At 31.6% G+C, this 21,354-nt stretch overlaps 1 protein-coding gene across 5 annotated transcripts; it reads right to left on the bottom strand.

The window, feature by feature from the left end:
- Positions 1–604: 604 nt before the first annotated feature.
- Positions 605–12,141, bottom strand: LOC107434283 (autophagy-related protein 18b). Of its 5 annotated transcripts, none has more exons than XM_060819097.1 (12): positions 11,955–12,141; positions 11,577–11,650; positions 10,391–10,464; positions 10,126–10,235; positions 9,202–9,293; positions 7,710–7,822; positions 7,285–7,404; positions 5,206–5,351; positions 4,518–4,559; positions 3,021–3,134; positions 2,451–2,512; positions 605–1,089 (listed from the first exon to the last, which is right to left on the bottom strand). In XM_060819097.1, exons 1-12 carry the CDS (start codon positions 12,005–12,007, stop codon positions 1,070–1,072), a joined length of 1,020 nt encoding a protein of 339 aa, XP_060675080.1. In that variant the 5' UTR covers positions 12,008–12,141; the 3' UTR covers positions 605–1,069. The 5 variants fall into 5 exon arrangements, with proteins under 5 accessions (XP_060675080.1, XP_060675079.1, XP_060675077.1 ...); XM_060819096.1 differs by having other exon boundaries at positions 2,447–2,512; positions 4,518–4,551; positions 5,249–5,351; positions 11,955–12,140; XM_060819094.1 differs by having other exon boundaries at positions 2,447–2,512; positions 11,955–12,140.
- Positions 12,142–21,354: the final 9,213 nt, after the last annotated feature.

The following is a 21,354-nucleotide window of genomic DNA, read 5'->3' on the forward strand; positions in this document are numbered from 1 at the left end:
GGAGTTCAAATATGACTTATTAATAAGTTATTTCGCATCCTATTGTGGTGTCTTCACCATACCAAGGTTTTTACCTTTCAATATAGGTAAAGGATTTATGTCTTCTATTGATAATTTGTAATTAAACGGTCCAAATCAATCTTTGCTATAGGTTTAGAGGCAAATTGCTTTAGGTTCGTATCAACATAGCTTATGACCTTTTTGGAAAGGCACTCACATCCAAAATGATGGATTGTGAGGTATGGTAAATGTACTTGATTGTCATCTTTGTATGTACTTAATAAAGGCAATGTAAATTTAGTGACTAAAATTATTGATATTAATAAATATTTAGGAAAAAAACACACACATTAATAATATGATGCAGAGGTACCTTTTGTAGTTATCATTTGCATTGTTCTTTGTTTTTATTCTTCTACAAACCAAACCTATTAGTTTCAATTTGCATTAATTGTATCCCTGAATTGCGACATGAATATGTGCTATCAATTACCCTGTGATTAATCTTATTTTTATTATCATTATTTTTCCAACAGATCAATGAGTCAAACTAAGAACCTAGCTATTGTATGCAATGTCCAATGCTAACAACTCAACTTGAGGATTGGTTTGTGATTAATCATCATAGAATATTTACTTGGGTGTGTATATCACGTACATTGTGCTAAGATGAAAGATCATTACATGTTTAATTTAACAAAAAGAGAGTAGTAAATACAAGCTGGGTACAGAACTGGTCTGAGGCTTAGCTACTTGCATGATACATAGATACATATAAATTGCAAACCACCAACTCCTTGAAAATTTCTTCCACCAAGGTTGATCATAGACAACAAAATTGGTTCTCCATACAAAAAGATCCTGGAAGATTCAAATCAGTTCAATCTGCAGAGATTGAAGATGGCATAGGAACCCAGTATTCCCAAAGCTTTGGAGTGAAATTTTTTTAACCGTATTCATGAGCAAATGGCATCATCTAAAAGCAAATTGAATCCACGTGCCAAACTCCACAAAAACTCATCCTGATTGTTGATGCTTAAGATGTAGTCTTGGAAGTATCCATTGTAGGTCAATATGGAAATAGTGACCCTGCCAAAATCCAAAGTGAGAAAAAGGAAAAATACTAAAGCCAATAGAAAGATTACTAAAAAGTGCTTCAAAATGATAATATAAAACATGTAAAAAAATCTCAAGAAAGCATATTTTTAAAAAATATGTTAATGATGGGATTCCCATAATAAACTAGACAAGAACATATAAATCTAAAGAAATGGTACCTAAAACCTATCAACCTTTAAAACCAATTTATTCACAAACTAAACATGAGAATCAAATTAAACATTTGTCACCGTCCTCTTCGCTTCTCGTTGCTCAATTTGCAATATAACCAATTTGACAATCCCCTCTGTTGTGCCAATTTTTCTTAGATTAAAGGTCATATGAAGGGAAAGAGACAAACTAAGCATCACCTAGGATTTATGGCCTCAGACATCAAGAACATGAATGGAATGCTACCAGCCTGTCCCACCCATCAAAATATTGGGGAACAATTTTTATAGTTAAAAAGATATTACAGCATACCCACAAACTTACCCATATTGAAACTGAAACCACAAACCAACATAGATAAGGACCAACATAGAAACTTATACAATGTTAAATTCCCCTTTCTATTGATAGAAAAGATAAACTTGGTTCAGAAAAATTTCAGTTTTCAAGCATATTCCAGCAGGGAATCTTTCCGAAATGCAATATTATCTTTAATGTACAATCCACTTTCGCTAACAAAATATTCCCTGCCTCCCAATAAAGTGTTTGCATCAGAGAAACAATGAAGGCAGAAGTGTTCCAACTTATAAGAAGAATAAAATAAAAATCTTGGTTACATAAGATCCATGTGTGGTCCCCAAGACAAAATCCATGTTACAGCCACATAAGTCTTGATTTTAGAGGAGAATTTTGATTTACCTACTATGGAAAGAATATCTGACTCACAAAGAACCCAAAAAACATTTCCAATTTCAGAACTGACTTGGCAGCCTCATATTTCACAAAGATACTCAAAAAGGGTCACATTCCAATGGAACAGTGCCTAAAAGTAATGACGTAGAAATCAAAATAAGCAACATCCTGTTGCCATTCTTTTCTTTCTTTATTATTACATTAAAATTATTCAATAGAACTCATGTTACAATATGTCTTGATTCTGAATGATAGTCTATGATCAAGAGTTAATACATAGATATTATATCCCATCTGGCCTTGCAACACTGCATAATTTGCTTTGCATTATGCATCTTTAATCTTTAAAACACTTTCATGTTCATTAAATGCTGAAAACTAGATTGAAATCAACAAATTGCCAAACCAAAAGCTGTAAAGCTTATTGAGAAGCACAGTAAAAAGACTAATTGTTCAATCCAATGCATGATTCTATACAGCTTACCTACATGCCAAAGTCTCGGATATTGATGGGTCAGTAATTTTGTCGACTTTTCGAATCACTGCATAACTGTTAAACAACACATAACTCGTTAAACAATGGGCTAATGAAGAAAACAAAGAAAACAAAGAAAACAACACATCTTAAATCTCATGCTACAAAATTACCAATCCTCCACAACTTTAAATTGTCTACATGTAGATGATCTATGGAGAGAAAGAGAGAGAAAGAGAAAGAGAGAGAGAGTTTATTGATGAATTGTTATGCTGGAATTCTCTAGTTTAGTTAGAAATTAGATCAGAAGCCTCAAGAGATTAAATCTTGCTCTGCCCGAAGGCTTTGAAGCTCTTTAGAAAACAGTTTTTATTTCCCCCTTAATAATGGAAAAGGAAGTTCCAAACATCCAGCATGAACTGATTTTTTGGAAATTTGAAAATAACCAATGGAAGATGCTTAGAGTAGCTCTCAACCCCATTCATAAAGTCATAATCAATTCCGCATGTATAGTACTATCAACTCAGAAGACAAGTGCAAAAATGTTCAGTTGGATTTGTTGTTAAATTATCAATTTATTTACCTTTTGACTCCTGCTGGTGCAGCATTATGAAGTACATTATGATGAGCTGGATCTAATGCATCAGTAACAGACTCTAGCATCATTGATCCCAAAAAACTATTAGATCTTCTACTTCTGCAAAGAAAAAATGAACATTTGAGACAAAGTCAAATAATTCCTAAATGTGTTGAGTTAGGTTCAAGCACAAGAAAGCTCTGGAAGCACAACAAAGAAAACTTGATAAATTATGCTGTACAACAAAGAAACCTTAAAAACAAAAGGGGTGTCATGTACTCCTTAAGTTTTCTAAACTATAATTGGAAGTCTCGTAATATCTGAAATTATCTGATTCTTCGCATTAGTTGACTGTTAAAAGATAACCATATAACTACCATGCCACAAACCTAGCATATAAATTATTGAACACATGCACACACTAACTACCAGTATAGTGGCCTTGCATTCCCATGTTATGCTGAGTGTGCATGTCCTATTACTGGTGATAGGACGGACATCCTGATCCGCTGGGTGTGCACGTCCTATTACTGGTGACAGGACATCCTATTATCGGTAATGGGATGTGCATGCCCACCATATGATAGGCATGCAATGCCCACTATAATGAGCCTGTACATGTAGTAAGGGACCTATGAAAAGAGACATTCCATGTCAACTGCCACATACAAAGATTTTTTTTTTTTTTTTTTAAATCGACTTTAAAAGAGTAGAACCAACAATTAATGATAATTAAATTGGTCCTGCAGATTTTATGGGTTTCTCTTTATCCATTTAGGTTTTGTTTTACAAAAATATTTAAATGATGTTTCATTGCTTGGATGATGTAAATTGACACATAGGAGTCGCATAGAAATCCCTCTCCATATGTCCCTCACAAAGTCATTACAATATGAAATCCCTATAGATATATATATATATATATATATATACATATATTAAATTTTCTCCCATCTGGAGAAATCTATCCAGAATCATCCAATCATGCAACATGTTACAAGATGTTATCCTAGACGATCCCGGAGAGAATTCTTCTACACGAGAAGATGACATATATATATATATATATACGCAGTTCTAATATAGTAAAAATGATGTAAGAACTATATGGTAAGAATAGCCTATGTGGCAGGCCACATCATTTAAATATTATTTTTATTTATTTTTTAAATATAAAACCTAAATGGGGAAGTAACAACACATCAAATTTGCATGGGATCCATGGTAATTGTTACAAAAGGTTATTTGAATATTTTTTATTTGATTCATTATTTATTTTTCCTATGTGGCAATCAACATAGATGACATGGCTTGCCACATAGGATGTCCTTGCCGTAAGGTTCTCATGGTGTCCTTAATATATCAAAAATCCTATATATATGCATGCATTTTAGCAAAATATCAAATAGATCCTTCGCTTAACAAAATAAATTAGCACCTCTGCTTGCATTAGTCAAAAGAAGGCATAATCTTTTCAATCAATCAATAAGTTATTGTTACCACCTTTTTTTTTTTAATTTCTGTGGTGAAGATTGACCTGCAGTACTAGTCAAATAACACTAAAATCAGCCTTCAAAACACAAATATAACACTACTTTTATTTAGCGCAAATCTTCTCACAAATATCAGAGGGAAGATCGGTAATATTGGTGGACTCAATATTTGTAACGGTGAAACCATACAAACATTACATAGCTCTCACTAATACAAAGTACCAAACTAGAAATAGCTGAATAAAAGGGCATGAAAGGGAAGAAAATTTCATTAGGAACAAAAAGGAAACAACAGATTCCTTTTACATCCAGTAGTAAAGAGGATGGATATGGGAAAATATTGGACAGAAAAAAATACATGCGGAAAAAATCAATGACTGGAGCATTAAGGTCAAGTACATATGTGCAAAACCATTGGCTGAAAAAATAATATGTAATGTTATGTAATTCTAGGAACTGAGAGAGATATGAATTTTACAAGGTTAGCACCAAGCAGGATACAAGTGAGGGAATTCCTGCATATGTTAAGACTTTATATAGCATGTGCACAACAGATATATTTAACTGTATGATGTATACTTATGGGGATTATTTTCAATTTAGTTTTATGGGTGCACAACATACAAGTTTAATTAGATGAATCATATTTATTGGCACTATATTCTTAGTTTCTAAAGAGAATCTACAGTTGTTCTCACCTCTGAGAAATACCTAATCCAAGAGAGAAAGCATGAACAGAACCTGAGGAACTTGTGGCCACAAGAATTTCCGGAATCTCCATAGATGGCCCAAATGACAAAGAAAATATAGTTGACGGATATGTCCCTCTTCGAAAACTATAAGACTGCCAAGGAGATATTTTGAGTCAATAGTCTTGATCAATCATGAGCACTAATTGCACAATCTATTTAACTTAATACACATAACTGAACACGCTTCCTACTAATTTAAACTTCTTGAATTGAATCAACAATTAGGATCAAATACAATTGGTAAAATTCTCTCAAGAAATCTATTGTTGAAAACCAAATAGGATGACAAGCCTTTTCCTCGTCTGTTTGTGCATTTTCAAATAAACAAGCATGTCAAATTAGAATTTTAAGAAGGTCTAAGACCAATTAATAATTTAGGGTCCCATGGTTCATGGAATATCACAAATGTTGCTTGATAACAAAGGTTGCCATAAATACGCAAATACTGCTATATAACAAGCATGATATTTCCATACAGGAAAAGCAACCAGGGAAGCAAACAAGCTTCCAACTACTTTAATTACTATTATACCTTAGCAGGAACAATGACTCACATCTCTAGTATGATACGTACCTAGGAGCGATCTGCTCCTAAACCCGTAACAAAGATTGAATTAGACCATCTAATTACAAGTTATCAATGGAAGACCTCGACCCGTTACCTATATTTAAGGTAAGAACCTTAGTATGGTGAAGACGCCACAATAGGGTGCCAAATATCCTATTAATAAGTCAAATTTGAACTCTACAAGCAAGCTTATGCTGCATGGGGATGGACCTTTTCAAGTTTTGGAGCAGATTAATGAAAATGCTTGCAAACTTGATTTACCAGATGAATATAATTTAAGTGCTATCTTTAATGTTGCTGATTTATCTTCTTTTTGTGCAGGTGATGGTTTGAGGACAAATCCTTTTCAAAATGAGAGGAATGATGAGAATAGGACTAGGAGCACCTTAAGATAGAGTCAAGAGCCACTTCAAATCTCTACGAGGCCAATGACCAGTGCTAGAGCAAATCGGTTTAAAGAATTATTAAATGGTTTAATCCAAGAGGTGTTCACATATCAAGGAAGCATGTTCATTACTAAAGATGAACCAAAATTAATCCGTATGATTGGAATGGTGGATGCCAACATGAAATAGAGCTTAATGCAAGGAATCCTACAACATGATGATGTGGCAAGTTTTGATGACATGGATGGTGATGTGGCATCTTATGGTGCCACGTGGAGGGTGATATGCGCTTACATGGCTTTCAACTAAGCTTGGCCGAATTTTATAATTAGGAAAACATTAGTTTTTATTTATGTCTTGATTGGATTTTGGCATATTGCCTGTTTACTTTCCTAATTTAGTTTTTATTAGGATTTCAAATTACTTTCCTAATTTTATTAGAGTTGAATTGATCAAAGAATTAAACGCCATTCAAATTAGAAAACTAGGAGCTAAATTAGGTTTTCTAAACTTAATTTTTGTCCATCATTATTCCATCATTATTTTTAGCAAATTTAGAAAAGTTTTATAATTTATTTTGTCTATTTAAAGGCACAAAAGTCATGAATAAAAATCAAATTACAATTTTAATTCAAAGTGAGAATGATTCTCTTGGTTCTCTAAGAACTATATCAAACTTTTCAAGAAGCAAAGCTTTCTTGAAGAGGCTGGGCTGGTTCCTTTTCGGCGCTCGCCTTTTTTTTATTTAGTTATTCCGAACTCTACTGTGGCGTCTTCACCATACCAAGGTTCTTACCTTAAATATAGGTAACAGGTCGAGGTTTTCCATTGATAACTTGTAATTAGACGGTCTAATTCAATCTTTGTTATGGGTTTAAAGGCAGGTCGCTCTAGGTTCGTATCATACTACAACCATTGTGACCAACCAAAGAGCCTACATTTTATATTAATTTATTTCTAGGACTGCATTCTCTTCTCAGTTATAAGATTGAAAGCCCATGCTATGAATAACCAAGCATAAAAGATACCACTGATACAAAAAGTCTGAAAATGAATGTAGGCTTTCACTACCTTAGTTGCTTCAGAAACGGAATGAACTCGGATTATGGTCCCCTGTTCAGATGCTGTTGCTATGTACATCCCATTGGAAGAAAGGACCATTGCAACCAAGGGGGCGCGATGAGCATCTATCTGCAATTAAATAGTTCAATGATGAACATAAATCAAATGAATAGCACATAATGAAAAGAGAAGTATCATTTGTTGCACATATAGCACCAAATCAAGGAAAGCACATGCCAACATGAAACAAGCTACTTCATGATAAATATATGAGAAACAACATAAACACTAATCTACTAGCATATAACCACAGAAAATCTCCAAGTACCTTCAAATCATGTTGGGGTTTTAAAACAGGGCATGTTATACTAACTATAGCAAATGACTTATCATTTGGTCCATGTTTTATGACTAGAATAATTTAATGCAATTACCTCACAATGTGATTGCAGCTCCATGACATTGTACAACAATACAGATCCTCTAGTAGTGCAAGCAGGAAGAGCTAAGAAGCAACCATCCAAACTAGGGGAGAATGCACAAAGACCTTAAGAAAAAAAAAACTAAAATTTGTAAATCCAAAATTTTTAATACCATGTTAATTCTGCAAAAGTACAAAATTCAAATTAAAAAGCTATTCAAACTATTTTGGGCATGTTTACTAAACGTTAGAATATTTCTTTTTTTTAAAAAAAAAAATGTGAGAATTCACACTTTGTAACTTAATTAAAAGAATAAATGTCAAAACAATTTAAATAGAATAATTGATAGAGAGTAAATCAATTAGAATGAGGGTAAAAATGCAGTGATTTTGTCTTGGTGCAGATATATTTCCATGATAACCACTAATATAGGCAACCAAATTCAATACTGATATAAGAAGCTTGTAAGAAAAAGCAGAACCAAAAGTGTAATCATAATAAATCTTTCATATTACATAACAACATACATGTGGCAACTTGCAGCACAAAAAATTCTGTCAAGACATACTAGGTCCACTGTCATATAACTGGAGATGATATTTTATAATATTCATTGCAACAACTGAACTAGTGGAGTTCCAACATTTTGCTTCTGCTTACCATTATTTACAATATGAATTTTTTACCCATTTAACTCATAAAATGTAACAAGCTTCAAGATTTGACAGACTTATGAAAGAATTACCAACTCAGATAGTATTCCCCGCATACCTTTCCACATCATTGATAAAGATTGCTTTGAACCAGATTTTTTAAGTTTCAAAATTACATAAATGATCAAACCTAATTTCTAGATCATGATAGTTTCAACTTTGATAAACCAAACAAAGTCCTACAAAGTAGTCTTAGGTTTGGTCCAAGGGCAAAAAAAAGCTGAGAATACACCCACAAGTCCTGGGTTCAAAATCCAGGCTTGGCTGAAATCCCCCTCCACCAGTTGTAATGTTGAATATTGACCAAAAAAATCCCCACAGAAGTTCTCATTCCAGTTCCCGAAATGTCAATGCTTGTCATGCTATATGCTTCCACACCATAAATTATGATATTGGTTAACATGTTCCAATATTGAAGATTTGCATCCAGATATTTTCATTGAATTCAGAAAAGTCTATGAGAAGCTTATTGCATAAGTTATAGAATAAGTAATTGAAAATGTAAGCAAATCATACAGTTGAACCAAAACTCAAATTATTTGACTGCTGAATAAACCACATACTTAATATCTAATATTTAAATGTTATTCGAGGAATGTTTACCTCACACTTTAATCTAGAAACAGTTCTACAATCGTTTTTTAAGAAAATAGTGATTCTAGAATTTCTTTTTTATATTTTACAGTAATTAGAAATGAAAGGAAGAGAGAAACAGACCAGTAGCATTAAGTTGGGAAACACTTAATTAAACAAAAAGAGATGCTACAATAGTTATAGAAAGCCAACCTCACCTTTCAAATTTGGTGCCGTATCAATGGTGTCCAAAATTGTGAGACTATTAATGTCATACACATATGTTTTTTCTTGCAAAAGAACAACAAGTCTGCATTTTCCAGGATAACATATCAGTGTTTTCAACAGAGGAGAAGAAAGCACTGTTACAACTTCTGATGATGAAACAATACTGATGACAAAAGTATATATACTGATTATTACTCAAAAATAACAAATGCATCACTTTAAAATAAAAAATAAAATAAAGAAATTAAATTACACAAAAAAAAAAAAAGAAAAAAAAGAAAAAAGAACACCACGACAACAACAGCAACAATAACAATTTAAATCTAAGTATACAATGTAAACATGGACAGACCAGTCTCAATTGTCTTAAAATGTGTAGAGATGGAAATATGTTTTCACATCCAGAAGAACAACAAATACAGAATATAATCATAAAAAGTACGTCATTTGAAACTGGCACCCATATAAGAAACCAGCCTCTTAGTCAATAACCCAACCATGCCCCATCAGCTGGACCAGGAAAACTGTAAAAGTTATTGTGAAAACATTAAACTAAAAATAAATATCTTAAACTAAAGAATACACAGAATATGCCTCTGTGTGTGTGTGTGTGTGTGTTTGTGTGTTTGAAAACTACCATCCATCATCTTCTTAACATCATAATAGCTGTATCTTAAACTAAAGAATACATAGAATATGCATGTGTGTGTGTGTGTGTATGAAAACTACCATCCATCATCTTCTAAATATCATAATAGCTGGCTGTATATTAGCAACGCAAACCATATATGTTCCTAGAATTCACATTCAAAAACAAAGTACAAATCTACATGTACAAAGCTGCCTCATGCAGAAGGAAAAATCAAAACCACGACAAATTAACTTTTCAACTTTAGCATCAGTACATATCTTGCCTTTTCCTATTCATTCGAACAGCAAGTATTGATGTCAAGAAATTTAATTCTCTAAGAGGATGTCCAGTGGTTGTGTTGAATAAACAGAGTCTGCGGGGGGATAAAGATGGCTGCACCAGTAAGATAGAAACAATAACTATAATAATCAGCCTCAAGCAACTTATAAGGACATTCTATGTTAGAAAGGAGATGACAACAACATCATCAAGTACAAAATAGCAAAGCAAAAAATAAAAAATAAAAAATAAAAAGCCATAACAAGAACCTGTTCACCAGCTCCAACAATAGCAAGTAGACTAGAGCTAAATAGCATTTCAACAATGGTGAAAGCTCCAATGGCTGGAAAACATAATCAGTGTATTTAGTAAAATAAAATATGATTTCATCTGTTTACTGTATCAACATTGCATGCATGCAGCATTGAATCTGTATTCTAACATATCAGAAAAAACATTAAACCTCAAAAGTATCAAAAAACTTTTAAAATAAAATCAAAAATAAACTTTTCATTTTCAGATATTTGCATTATTCATAAAATCTGGCACAACAAACGTACAAAAACAGAGAGACTTATATACAAGGTTTTATCCTATGAATCATAAGATTTATTTTCTTGATTGCGTTTCAGTTGTTTAATGTTTTATTTAAATATACAACCATACGTTGTTATAAACATAAAAAAGCGAGGAAGTCTTCTTAATTGGAAAAAGTTATTAATTTCAAGTCTGGACATAATTAACCCAAATTATTTTGATAACCAATCCTATAAGTTTCTAATGCACCATACAAACTAGTCTGGATACAAAATGTCTGTTCCATCTCAATATACAGGTCCATCCATATTATGAGTGCCATAATCAATTTACCCTAATTACCAAAACATTTACAGTACATCACAACAGGGAAATGTGGCACAGCCTACCTTCCACCTAGATTCTATAACTGGTAAAGCAATAGTTTGCTCATTGTAATTTTCCTGTAAATGAATTTAAGATTAATTGTTATTGTCATTTAATTTAAAGAAAATTTACAATTAACCTATGGAACTATTAGCTCAATGCTGAAACAACACTTCGTTCAGATAATCAAGATTCAAAGATTCTTTTTCGTCCTTCCTTTCCTTTTACATACTTTCTGTTAATAAACAGAATTTTAATATTGTCCACTGACCACAAGCTGTACTGCTTCAGTCAGTTCTATCAAAATATGCAGTGGGATAACAATTTCCACCACAGTCAATTACATAATTCTCCACGAGAAACAATAACAGTCTCTAAGTTAATCAAAGCAATTGAAGGTAACAAATCGCAATTTCCTTTTGCAAATATAAGTAGCCATATATATATTTAACAGAAAATAGTTAAATTACATCAAAACTATAACAAATTTTCTGAGAAAAAAAAAAAAAAAAAAAAGAGGGAAGTTTTATTACATAAAAACGATGTACTTGCCTTGTTCATAACAGAGTCTGCCGGTACTAGAATCGAATATTTTGAAGCCATCCCTTGTGGCTATTGCAAACAAACTGCCAAATTCAGCTCCAATTTAACCTCTCAACTTTAAATATACATATATCACGGACACACACGCGCGTGCACACACACACACACACACTCTCTCTCACCTATGTATACATATATATATATATATATAATTGAATTATCTGTTTGTTTCCATGGAAAATAGCTCTATAAATACTTTCCAGAAGAAGGAGAACAATTACGAAAGTTAAAATCGTGTCTTCGTAGTTGAAGAAACCAAACCAACAAAAAAAAAAAAAAAAAGGTAATAACAATAATAAGAAGAAGAAGAATTGAGCCAATGCGAACCTGAAATCCTGATTGAAGGAAGCACAAAGGATTGGATAGGAGTGATTGGCCATTTGAGAAATTGTGGAATTGCATTGGAATGGAATGAGTTCTTCCGAGTTCTGACTCGAAAAGTTAAAAGTGTTCTGTTGCTTTTTCGCGATGGAGTTTGGTTTGGAATCAAACCCAAAATAAATAAATAAATGAATAACAGAGCATTAACATCAATCTCACTAATACACAAGAACCCACGCCAAATGTCGATGTGAGGTCTAAATATCACGTGTTAGTTCATAACGGATGTGGATAGAAGTGTCTTTTTACCATTCTTTTACATTGACCCCCAATGTTAACGGGATATGAACTGGTTTACCCGTGATAATTTGTTTCGTCCGTTTATAAAAATGGATAAATTGATATCAAAAGTTTATAGGAAAAGGTTTCTACTTAAAAATTATTAAAAAATTAATAATGATAGAATTATTAAAATATTAATGAAATTTATTTAATAATATACGATATAATAATATTTATTTAAGGAGTGTATTCAATTTAGAATTTGAAGTATTTTAAAATTTTTTTAAAATTTAAAGGTATTCGATTTAAATTTTGAAAAAGTTCATACAAGTCTAATGATATTCAATTCAGATTTTGATAGATTTTATAAAAATCCATTAAAATCTAGATGTATTTAATTATGATTTTGTAGAATTTTTTTAAAATATGGTAGTATTCAAAAAGTCATTAATTTTAAAAGACTTTAAAAAATTATGGATTTTAATAAATTTGAAAGGATTTTAAAATTATGAAGAACTTTATCAATATGAAATCCAGCCTTAAACCCAAAGATTTCGTTGGATTCTTTTAAAATCTTTATGAAGTTTGTAGAATTCCATAACAATCTACCAAATACTTTAAAGTCTATAATTCATTTTAAATCCATCAAACTCTAAATTGAATATATCCCCTTTAGTTTATTTTTTTAATTTATTTATCAATTTAAATATTTATTTTTTTATATTTATATTATTTAAATATATATGCTATCACTAAATAAATTTGATACGTGAAGCATTACTATTAAAAAATTAAACATAAATCTTTGTTTTAAACCTTTCTATAACATATATTTTTCTTTCTTTGCAGCTTTTTTTAAATTTTTTTCTTTTCCATCAATCTGCACATTTTTTTACCTTCGTACAAAATTTTTTTTTTCACACTTTTGTTTTATAAGAATTCACAGTCAGTAGTAAAAAATCATTAAACTTTCACTATTTTTTTTTTAAAATTTTTTTTCTCCATCTTTTTTTTTTTCACACTTTTGTTTCATAAGAATTCACAATCAGTGGTAAAGAATCATTAAAACTTCAACACGTTTTTTTTTTTTTTTCCTTCTCCATCTTTTAATTTTTTTTTAACTCTTTATAAATGAATTTTTTTTTCTTTTTTCTCAATAACAACATGGAAAGATTCACAAAAATAAGTTAAAGTGATTGGGTGACAAGGAAAACAAGATTCTTTTTTCTGAGGATCAAAAAGGGTTACTATGGACAAATATTAAACTGGTAGGTAAGAGAGGCTCAAACGAAACAAAAATGTTCTAACTACCATTTTTTACATAAACTAAGATATTCAATAGATGCCAATTTAATAAGTTTTCAAGCATGGCGACATTAAGACATTAAAAAAGATTATGCTTTTATAGATAATGGGTAGCAAATAAATTCTCAGTGTGAGTATTAAGGTCAAAACCTACATGTAATTTATTTGCCATTATGACATGAAATATGTCCCATGGCAAGATCAATTTCACTCAACTAAAATTTCTTTTACATTCGCCACTATAATTAACTTATAAATTAGGAAAACATGAAGTTACATTATTCTAAGCTAATGATGATGATGGTAATAACTAACTAAATCTAACATAAGAAGTTCACAAAAAGATGCCTTACCTGAAGGGAAAAAAAACAAAAAAAAGATTTTTAAACTTTTTTTTAATTGTTTCTTCTTTTTTAAACACCATCCTGCCCCTGACTTAATCTATACTTTTCTTCAATGTAACTTAATTATGAGCATGCGAATCTAATACAAAGAAATATTTAAGCAAAGAGAAACATAAAGCAAAAGAATAAGTTAGAAGGAGAACACCTTGATGGCATTTGATTTAACAAACAAAAATTCAATTAGAATAGACAAGATTACTCAAAGCAATCTCCTTCTCATGTTCTTGTGCATGCAACTCTTAAAATGGGTTTAACCTAATGCAAATCCGCCCGAACCTGCACAAGCAACAAGCCACTGAGGTGCTAACCCGATACAGATGAAGACCAGGTCAATCACTAGGGCTCAAGCTAAGAGGATTAAGGATAACCTTGCTACCTTTATCTAGGAGATAATTCGTTCTCAAAAGGGCTTGTCCGTACCCAAAGATACAACGCTTGTTTTGAGTATACAATTGGTGAAAGCCGATATGGACCTGGGTAGTGGTTTTGGTGCATTTATCGATTTCAAGCAGCGGGAAATGGTTCAAATCACTAAGAAGTCATGGGAGCTGGTCAAGACCAAAGCTTTGCTGGTCATTTAAGAGGTGTGCACATGAAAGAGAAAATGGTCGGGTTTTGTTGTATTTTCTGCTGGCTTTACTGTATTTTGCTGAGTTGGCTTTTTCTCTTTCCTCCAAGCAAAGGCAACATATGGGACTTCATAATAATCTTATTTGGCATCCTACAAAGCATATAGAAGCTGATTTGGAGCTCAAATTGGTCAAAGATTGATTAAAGTCAACTTAATCAAAAGCTAGTATTCTAGTTTTCTAATTTGATTTCTACTTTTTGTTTTAGGAAATTACCTTTACTTTTGGTCTTTAGTTATTTATTTGCTGGACAAATAAGTTTAGAAAAGTTATTATTTTATTATTTTTATTGTAAATTAATTAATTCCTAATTCAAAATAAGGGAATTAATTAATCCAAATTAGATTAAGAAAGGGTGTGAAATTAAGCAATTTGCTAAATGGATTCCATGTTGGCCGAAATTTCCTAATCCTTTTAGGATTTTATTTTGTTCATTCAAAGCCTATTTAAAGGTTTATTTTCAATGAGAAATCAAGCTTGAATTTTATATAGAAAATTATTTGTGAGATTGAATTTTCTTTATTCTTTTGAACACCTAAAACACCATTAGTGAATGAGTGTTTTAGTTGTACTTATCAATAGGCCTTCCATCAACTATTGTGGCGTCTTTGTTATATACCAAGGTGACCATTAGAACTTGAACATAATTAGATCTAGACTAATATAATATAGGTTTAGGCGAAGGTCATCCTAGGTTCGTATCATAACCTTTGACCATTAATTTAAATATTTCATCATACTTTGATTTTCAATCTCAAAACCCCTATAAGGATAAATTGATTTTCAATCTCAAAACCCCTATAAGATAAACAATGCTAACAATAAAAGGACTACTCCATCAAGAACATAACTTTCATAGAAAGAGATGCAATTTAGAATTATTTTTGGACCTTGTTTAAAAGATTTTTTTATGAATATGCTTGTCACAAAGAACCTTCATCTGATGCTTGTACATTTTTGCATTCTCAATTGCATCATTTTGAATCTCTTCTAGTTTTTCCAATTGCCGTTTCTTGTTAGAACCTACCTAGTGTATGTCAAAATTAATTTTTTTTAATGGTCTAGTGTGCACGATGCTCCAACTACATGGAGACATCCTAATAGGTATTTAAAAAGCTGTCTGATAAGCCCACAAAACATCATTTAATTTTAAAGATTAGCCTTTATCTAGATTAATTGTCTTTTCCAAAATCTGTTTTGTCTTTCTATTGGAACTTCTACTTGGTCACTTGTTTAAGGATGATAAGGGGTTGCAACCTTATGTGTGATAGAATATTTTGTTATGAGATTCTTGAAAAACTTGATGCTAAAATGTAAACAACCATCATTAATTATGGCACAAGGAATGCCAAACTAGGATAAAATGTTGCTCTTCAAGAAATTCACCATAACTCTATGATCATTAGTGCTACAAGAAATTGCCTTAATCCATGTGAAGACATAATCCATAGCAATCAAGATATAAAGATAACCATGGGATGAAAGGAAAAGTATCATAAAATCAATTCCTTAGATATCAAAGTTCTCTACGATAAGAATCGGATTAAGTGGCATTATATTAAAGGTGTAAATGAGTCGAGTCGAGTTGAATATTAACATTCACAAGCTCGGTTCGCATGTTTTTAGGAGTGCTTAAGTTATGCTTTAGCTCATAAAATTTTGAAAGAACTTGCTGAAGCTCAACTCAACTCGTTTATAAAAATTTCGAGTTTCGTTCAATTCGACTCGTTACAATATAAAAATTTAAAAACTTGTATATTTACTATTTCAAAATAATAATTTTAGCATTCATAATTAATAAATTTCATTTATTCAATTAATTTTATTATAAAACTAATTCAGTTTTAAAAATTTATAAATTTAAAAATAAAAAAATATTCTCTATGCGTTACAAATATTCAATTTAGTTAAATTCATAATATAATTTTCATATAAATACGCATAAATAGCAAATTCAAGCTACTCATGAGCTTAATTTATTGTTCATGATTGGCTCATGAGCTTGTTTTCTTTTCCAGACAAGTTTGAATGAGCTAAACTCAAGCTGAGCTCGAGCTAATCATAAGCTACTTAAGCCTATTTACAACCCTACATCATATGTATCTTTGAAATGCTACCCATGCATTGACACTTGTCACATAAAGAACAAAATACATATGCATCATAAGAAAGAGTAGGCTAATAAAAACCACATTGTCTAGTTCTTGCAACTATTTTTGTAGCACTAAAATGGCCTCCACAAGCTTTATAATATGACAAAAAGATAAAACAATTTGAACCCAGTTTCAGGGATAAATCTCCTAATGACTTGGTTAACAAAACATTCAAACAAATAAGGATCATCCCAAAAGAACTTTTTAAAGTTCTACTTCAAATTTAATATTGTTTTGCTTTGTCCAATGCTCAGGGAACCAAATAACTAACTATATCAACAAACCATGAAAAAGTATCTACGCTTATAAGTTGTTCACTTGGCAAAGGTTTGTTTAAAGACAAACCTTTTTGAACAAATTATATATTAATGTGCGATAAATAATGAGCCACAACATTTTTAGAACTCCTTTTATCTTTGATTTCAATATCAAATTCCTACAAAAGTAGAGCCATACCAATTAATCTTGGTTTAACATCCTTTTTAGTTAGAAGATATTTCAAAGAATCATGAACAAAGAAAATAATCACTTCATAGAATATAATATATTGTCAAAATTTATCTAATGCAAATACAACAACTAGTATCTTTTTTTTTTTTTTTTTTGGGTAGTTGAATAGTTCAACTATGCATCATTTAGTGTCTTACAAGCATAAAATATCACATAAGGCAATTGATATAATCTTTGGCCTAAATTAGCCCCCTAAAGCATAATCATATGCACCACACATAAGTTTGAAAGGCAAATTCCAATTAGGTGACTAAATGATAGGTGGAGAAGTCAACAATTTTTTTTATAAAATTTCAAAGAATTGTAAACAAGAATTATCAAAGACAAAAGTAACATCTTTAACAAGTAAATTGCACAAAGGTTTATAAATTTTACTAATGTCTTTAATATACCTTTATAAAATCTAGCATGCCCAAGGAAATATTTTATTTCTTTCATAATTTGGAGGGGGAAGATTAGAAATTAGATCCACTTTGGTCTTGTCAACTTCAACATCTTTCTTTGAAATTATATGTATCAAAATAGTATCTTGCCTTACCATAAAATGACACTTTTCCCAATTCAAAACAAAATTATTTTCCTTGCTTCTCTACAAAACTAATATTATATGAGACAAACATTCATCAAAAGAATCACCATGAATAGAAAATTCATTCGTAAACACTTCCAAAATTTTTTAACCATATCAAAAAAAGTGCTAAGCATATGTATTTGAAAAGTAGCAAGTGCATTACATAAACCAATGGCTTTCTTTTGTATGCAAAAGTTCCAAAAAGAAAAGTAAAAGTAGTTATCTCTTGATCCTCTACAACTATTGGAATTTGATTATAACCTAAACAACCATCTAGAAAACAATAAAACTTATGTAGCATTCCAACTTAAGAAAACACTCCCAATTTGAAGTTTTGATAAACTTTAATGGGAGTTGACTGACTAGGTCTACAGTAGAGGTTTTGGTACAATGGGAGTTTTATTTTGACAAAGGGACCAATGCGTCCATAGATTAAAAGCACACCTGATTCAGAGTTAGGATCAAGAAGTTATGGTCAAAACAATGATATGGGCATTTTTTTCATTTACTAATCAAATCCCATATATTTTGGAATTTTGAGTGTATTAATGTTTTTAAAATAACATTTGATTTTATTGTCATATATACTAACTATCAAATTTCTATGTATATATATGTTTATATATATTATTGCACTAATTTTTACTAATAATTTTATTATGTTACAATATCATTTATATTTTAAAAACCCATCTATAACACTCTACCTCCACTAGCGGATCTGTCATTCTTTGCCTAATATTGTCTCCCATTCAGCCACCACACTCAGTATGAGATTTTTTATTTAGAGCTTCCCAATAGGTCATTCATCTTTGAACTATTCTCACCTAAGCACTCTTAACTTTGGAGTTCTTTTGGACCTTAAAGCCAATTGTTTTGAAAAGGCCTTTAGCATTATGAAAGTGACTATCATTACATTTAACCTATCCCTTGATCCATACATGAGCAATGTGGAAATGGACACCAGGAAGACCCACCCACACCGGTCATTACAATCCACCTCCTTGGATACAGCATCCTCGTTGCCACACTTCCGGTCAAGTACATACTCTGATAGCATTTATAATGCCCTGCCTTTATGATGAGGACATGACCAAGAGCCCTTCAAGATAGAGTCCAGATCCACTTCAAATGTCTACAAGACCCATAACCCGAGCACGAGCAAAGAGATTGAAAGAGGCACTAAATGGTTTAATTTAGGAGGTGTTTACAATCCAAGGAAGCAAGTTCATTAGTGAAGATGAACTAACATTAGTCCATATGATTGGGATGGTGGATGCCAACGTGAAAGAGAGTTTAACGCATGAACTTCTACAACATGGTGATGTGGCATCATATGGTGACATGGCATCCAACTAAGCTTGGTCAAATTTTATAATTAGGAAAATATTAATTTTTATTTATGTTTTGATTGGATTTTGGCATGTTGCCTATTTACTTTCCTAATTTAGTTTTTATTAGGTTTTTAAATTACTTTCCTAATTTTATTATAGTTGAATTGGTCAAAGAATTAAAGGACATTCAAATTAGGAAACTAGGAGCTAAATTAGGTTTCCTAAACCTAACCATGTTAGGTTTCCTAAATCTAACCACATTAGGTTTGCTAAACCTAACCACATTAGGTTTCCTAAACCTAACCAAATTAGGTTTCTTAAACCTAATCACATTAGGTTTCCTAAACCTATCAAAATTAGGTTTCCTAAACCTAATTTTCATCCATTATTATTCCACCTTTACTTTTAGCAAATTTAGGAAAGCTTTGTAATTTATTTTGCCTATTTAAAGGCACATAAGTCATGAATAAAGGGGAGATTACAATTTTGATTCAAAGTGAGAGTGATTCTCTTGGTTCTCTAAGAACTATATCTAACTTTTTCAAGCTTTGTTTGTGGAATTCAAATTTGGCTTATCAATAGGTTATTCCGCACCCTATCCTGGCATCTTCACCATACCAAGATTCTTACCTTAAATATAGGTAACGGGTCGAGGTATTCCATTGATAACTTGTAATTAGACGGTCTAATTCAATCTTTGTTATGGGTTTAGAGGCAGGTCGCTCTAGGTTCGTATCAATTTGGTATCAAAGCTAGTTTCTAATTACAGGTTTGATCTATCTATTTCTTTTCTTTTGTTTCATTGTTTTTCTTTGTTTTTTTTTCCCTGCAATCATAGCATTAGCTTGTTGTTACTTCTATCATCATACACATTCTGCATCTTAAAAAAAAAAAAAAAAAATTCATTTCTTGTCAAATTAGGTTTTCCTTGTGTTACTGTATTTTTGTTTCCTAGTTTGTTGGTTGTCTTTTATCATTGTTCTTGTTAATTTGGTTGATTTTTCTTTGCTGTTTTAGTCTTCATTATTTGCATTCATATATTCAAGAAAAAGAAAAAAAAAATTGGTGTTGATCTTTGCTACAGCAGTTGTTTTATGTTGTGTGAGAAAAAAAATATATATATATATATCATTCTTGTGGTTTATGGCATTGAATTATTAAGATTTCAAGAGAAACCAGGTAGTGAATTTTTTTAGCTGATTTGAGGAGTACCAAAAACAAGCCAAAATCAATACCGAAGATAAGGTTTGTTGAATATTCACTAATTCCATTTTGCAAATCTCATTCCAATTTGTTCCTCACATTCTAGTTTCTTTTATTCTCGCTAAATTTCTTGTTGAGCTTTCATCGTTGCCTTTTTCTTGTTACTTTTCATTCTATTTGTCTTGTAGCCTTATTTTCATAACTATTTGGTAGGTCTATTTGGATTGTTACTTGCTAGTTTGTTTTAGTTTGAAATTAGTTTACAAAGAACAAAATATAATTACTAGAGTGGTAAAAGGCAAGAGGGGTGAGAATTATAGAGGTTAAAAGCCAAACTATAACTAGAGTACAAACACGAGTGACCTTGAATTTGAGTGAGACACGTGAAGGAGTGTTGTAAGGCCTTTCTTTTTTATTAACAAATTTTGCAGAAAAATCATGTCACAAGACAAAAGCAAAGAAAGCATGGATGAAACTCTAGGTGTAGCTGATTCGAAGTTATACATTCAAGCTATGGTGGGAGAACTTCAAAGAGCATTACGTTTGGAGATAGGGCAGATCCATGATAGGTTGGATAGGATGGAATCATCAATCCAAACACCGCAGCCACAACCTTCACAAAGGTTTGTTCATGGATGTGGTAGAGGAAGAAATACTCCAAGAAGGAAAAAATGGGAACGTGTGGGAGATGACTATGAGGAAGAAGAGGAAGACATTGGTTCAAGAACCAACCAACTCCGTGGGAGAGAGAGGTTAGACCGAGGCAGTGACTATGGAGGAATTAAGATGAAAATACCATCATTCCAAGGTAAAAGTGATCCAGAAGCATATCTTGAGTGGGAGAAGAGGATTGAGATGGTATTTGATTGTCAGAACTACTCCGAGGCAAAAAAGGTGAAATTAGCCGCTGTTGAATTCACAGACTATGATATTGGATGGTGGGACAAAGAGATACTTTCTAGGAGGCGAGCAGGACAAAGACCTATAGATACATGGGAGGAGATGAAGGCTTTGA

This window comes from Ziziphus jujuba, chromosome 1 (genome assembly GCF_031755915.1).
Source record: "Ziziphus jujuba cultivar Dongzao chromosome 1, ASM3175591v1".
Classification (NCBI taxonomy): Eukaryota; Viridiplantae; Streptophyta; class Magnoliopsida; order Rosales; family Rhamnaceae; genus Ziziphus; species Ziziphus jujuba.

Excerpts from the sequence above, each read along its gene's own strand:
- LOC107434283 (XM_060819094.1), bottom strand. The coding sequence starts at position 12,007 with ATGGCCAATCACTCCTATCCAATCCTTTGTGCTTCCTTCAATCAGGAT. Across the intron at positions 10,236-10,390 it reads TTGTTGGAGCTGGTGAACAG|CCATCTTTATCCCCCCGCAG; the intron begins GTTCTTGTTATG and ends TTACTGGTGCAG. Across the intron at positions 5,352-7,284 it reads CCGTTTCTGAAGCAACTAAG|TCTTATAGTTTTCGAAGAGG; the intron begins GTAGTGAAAGCC and ends TCTCCTTGGCAG.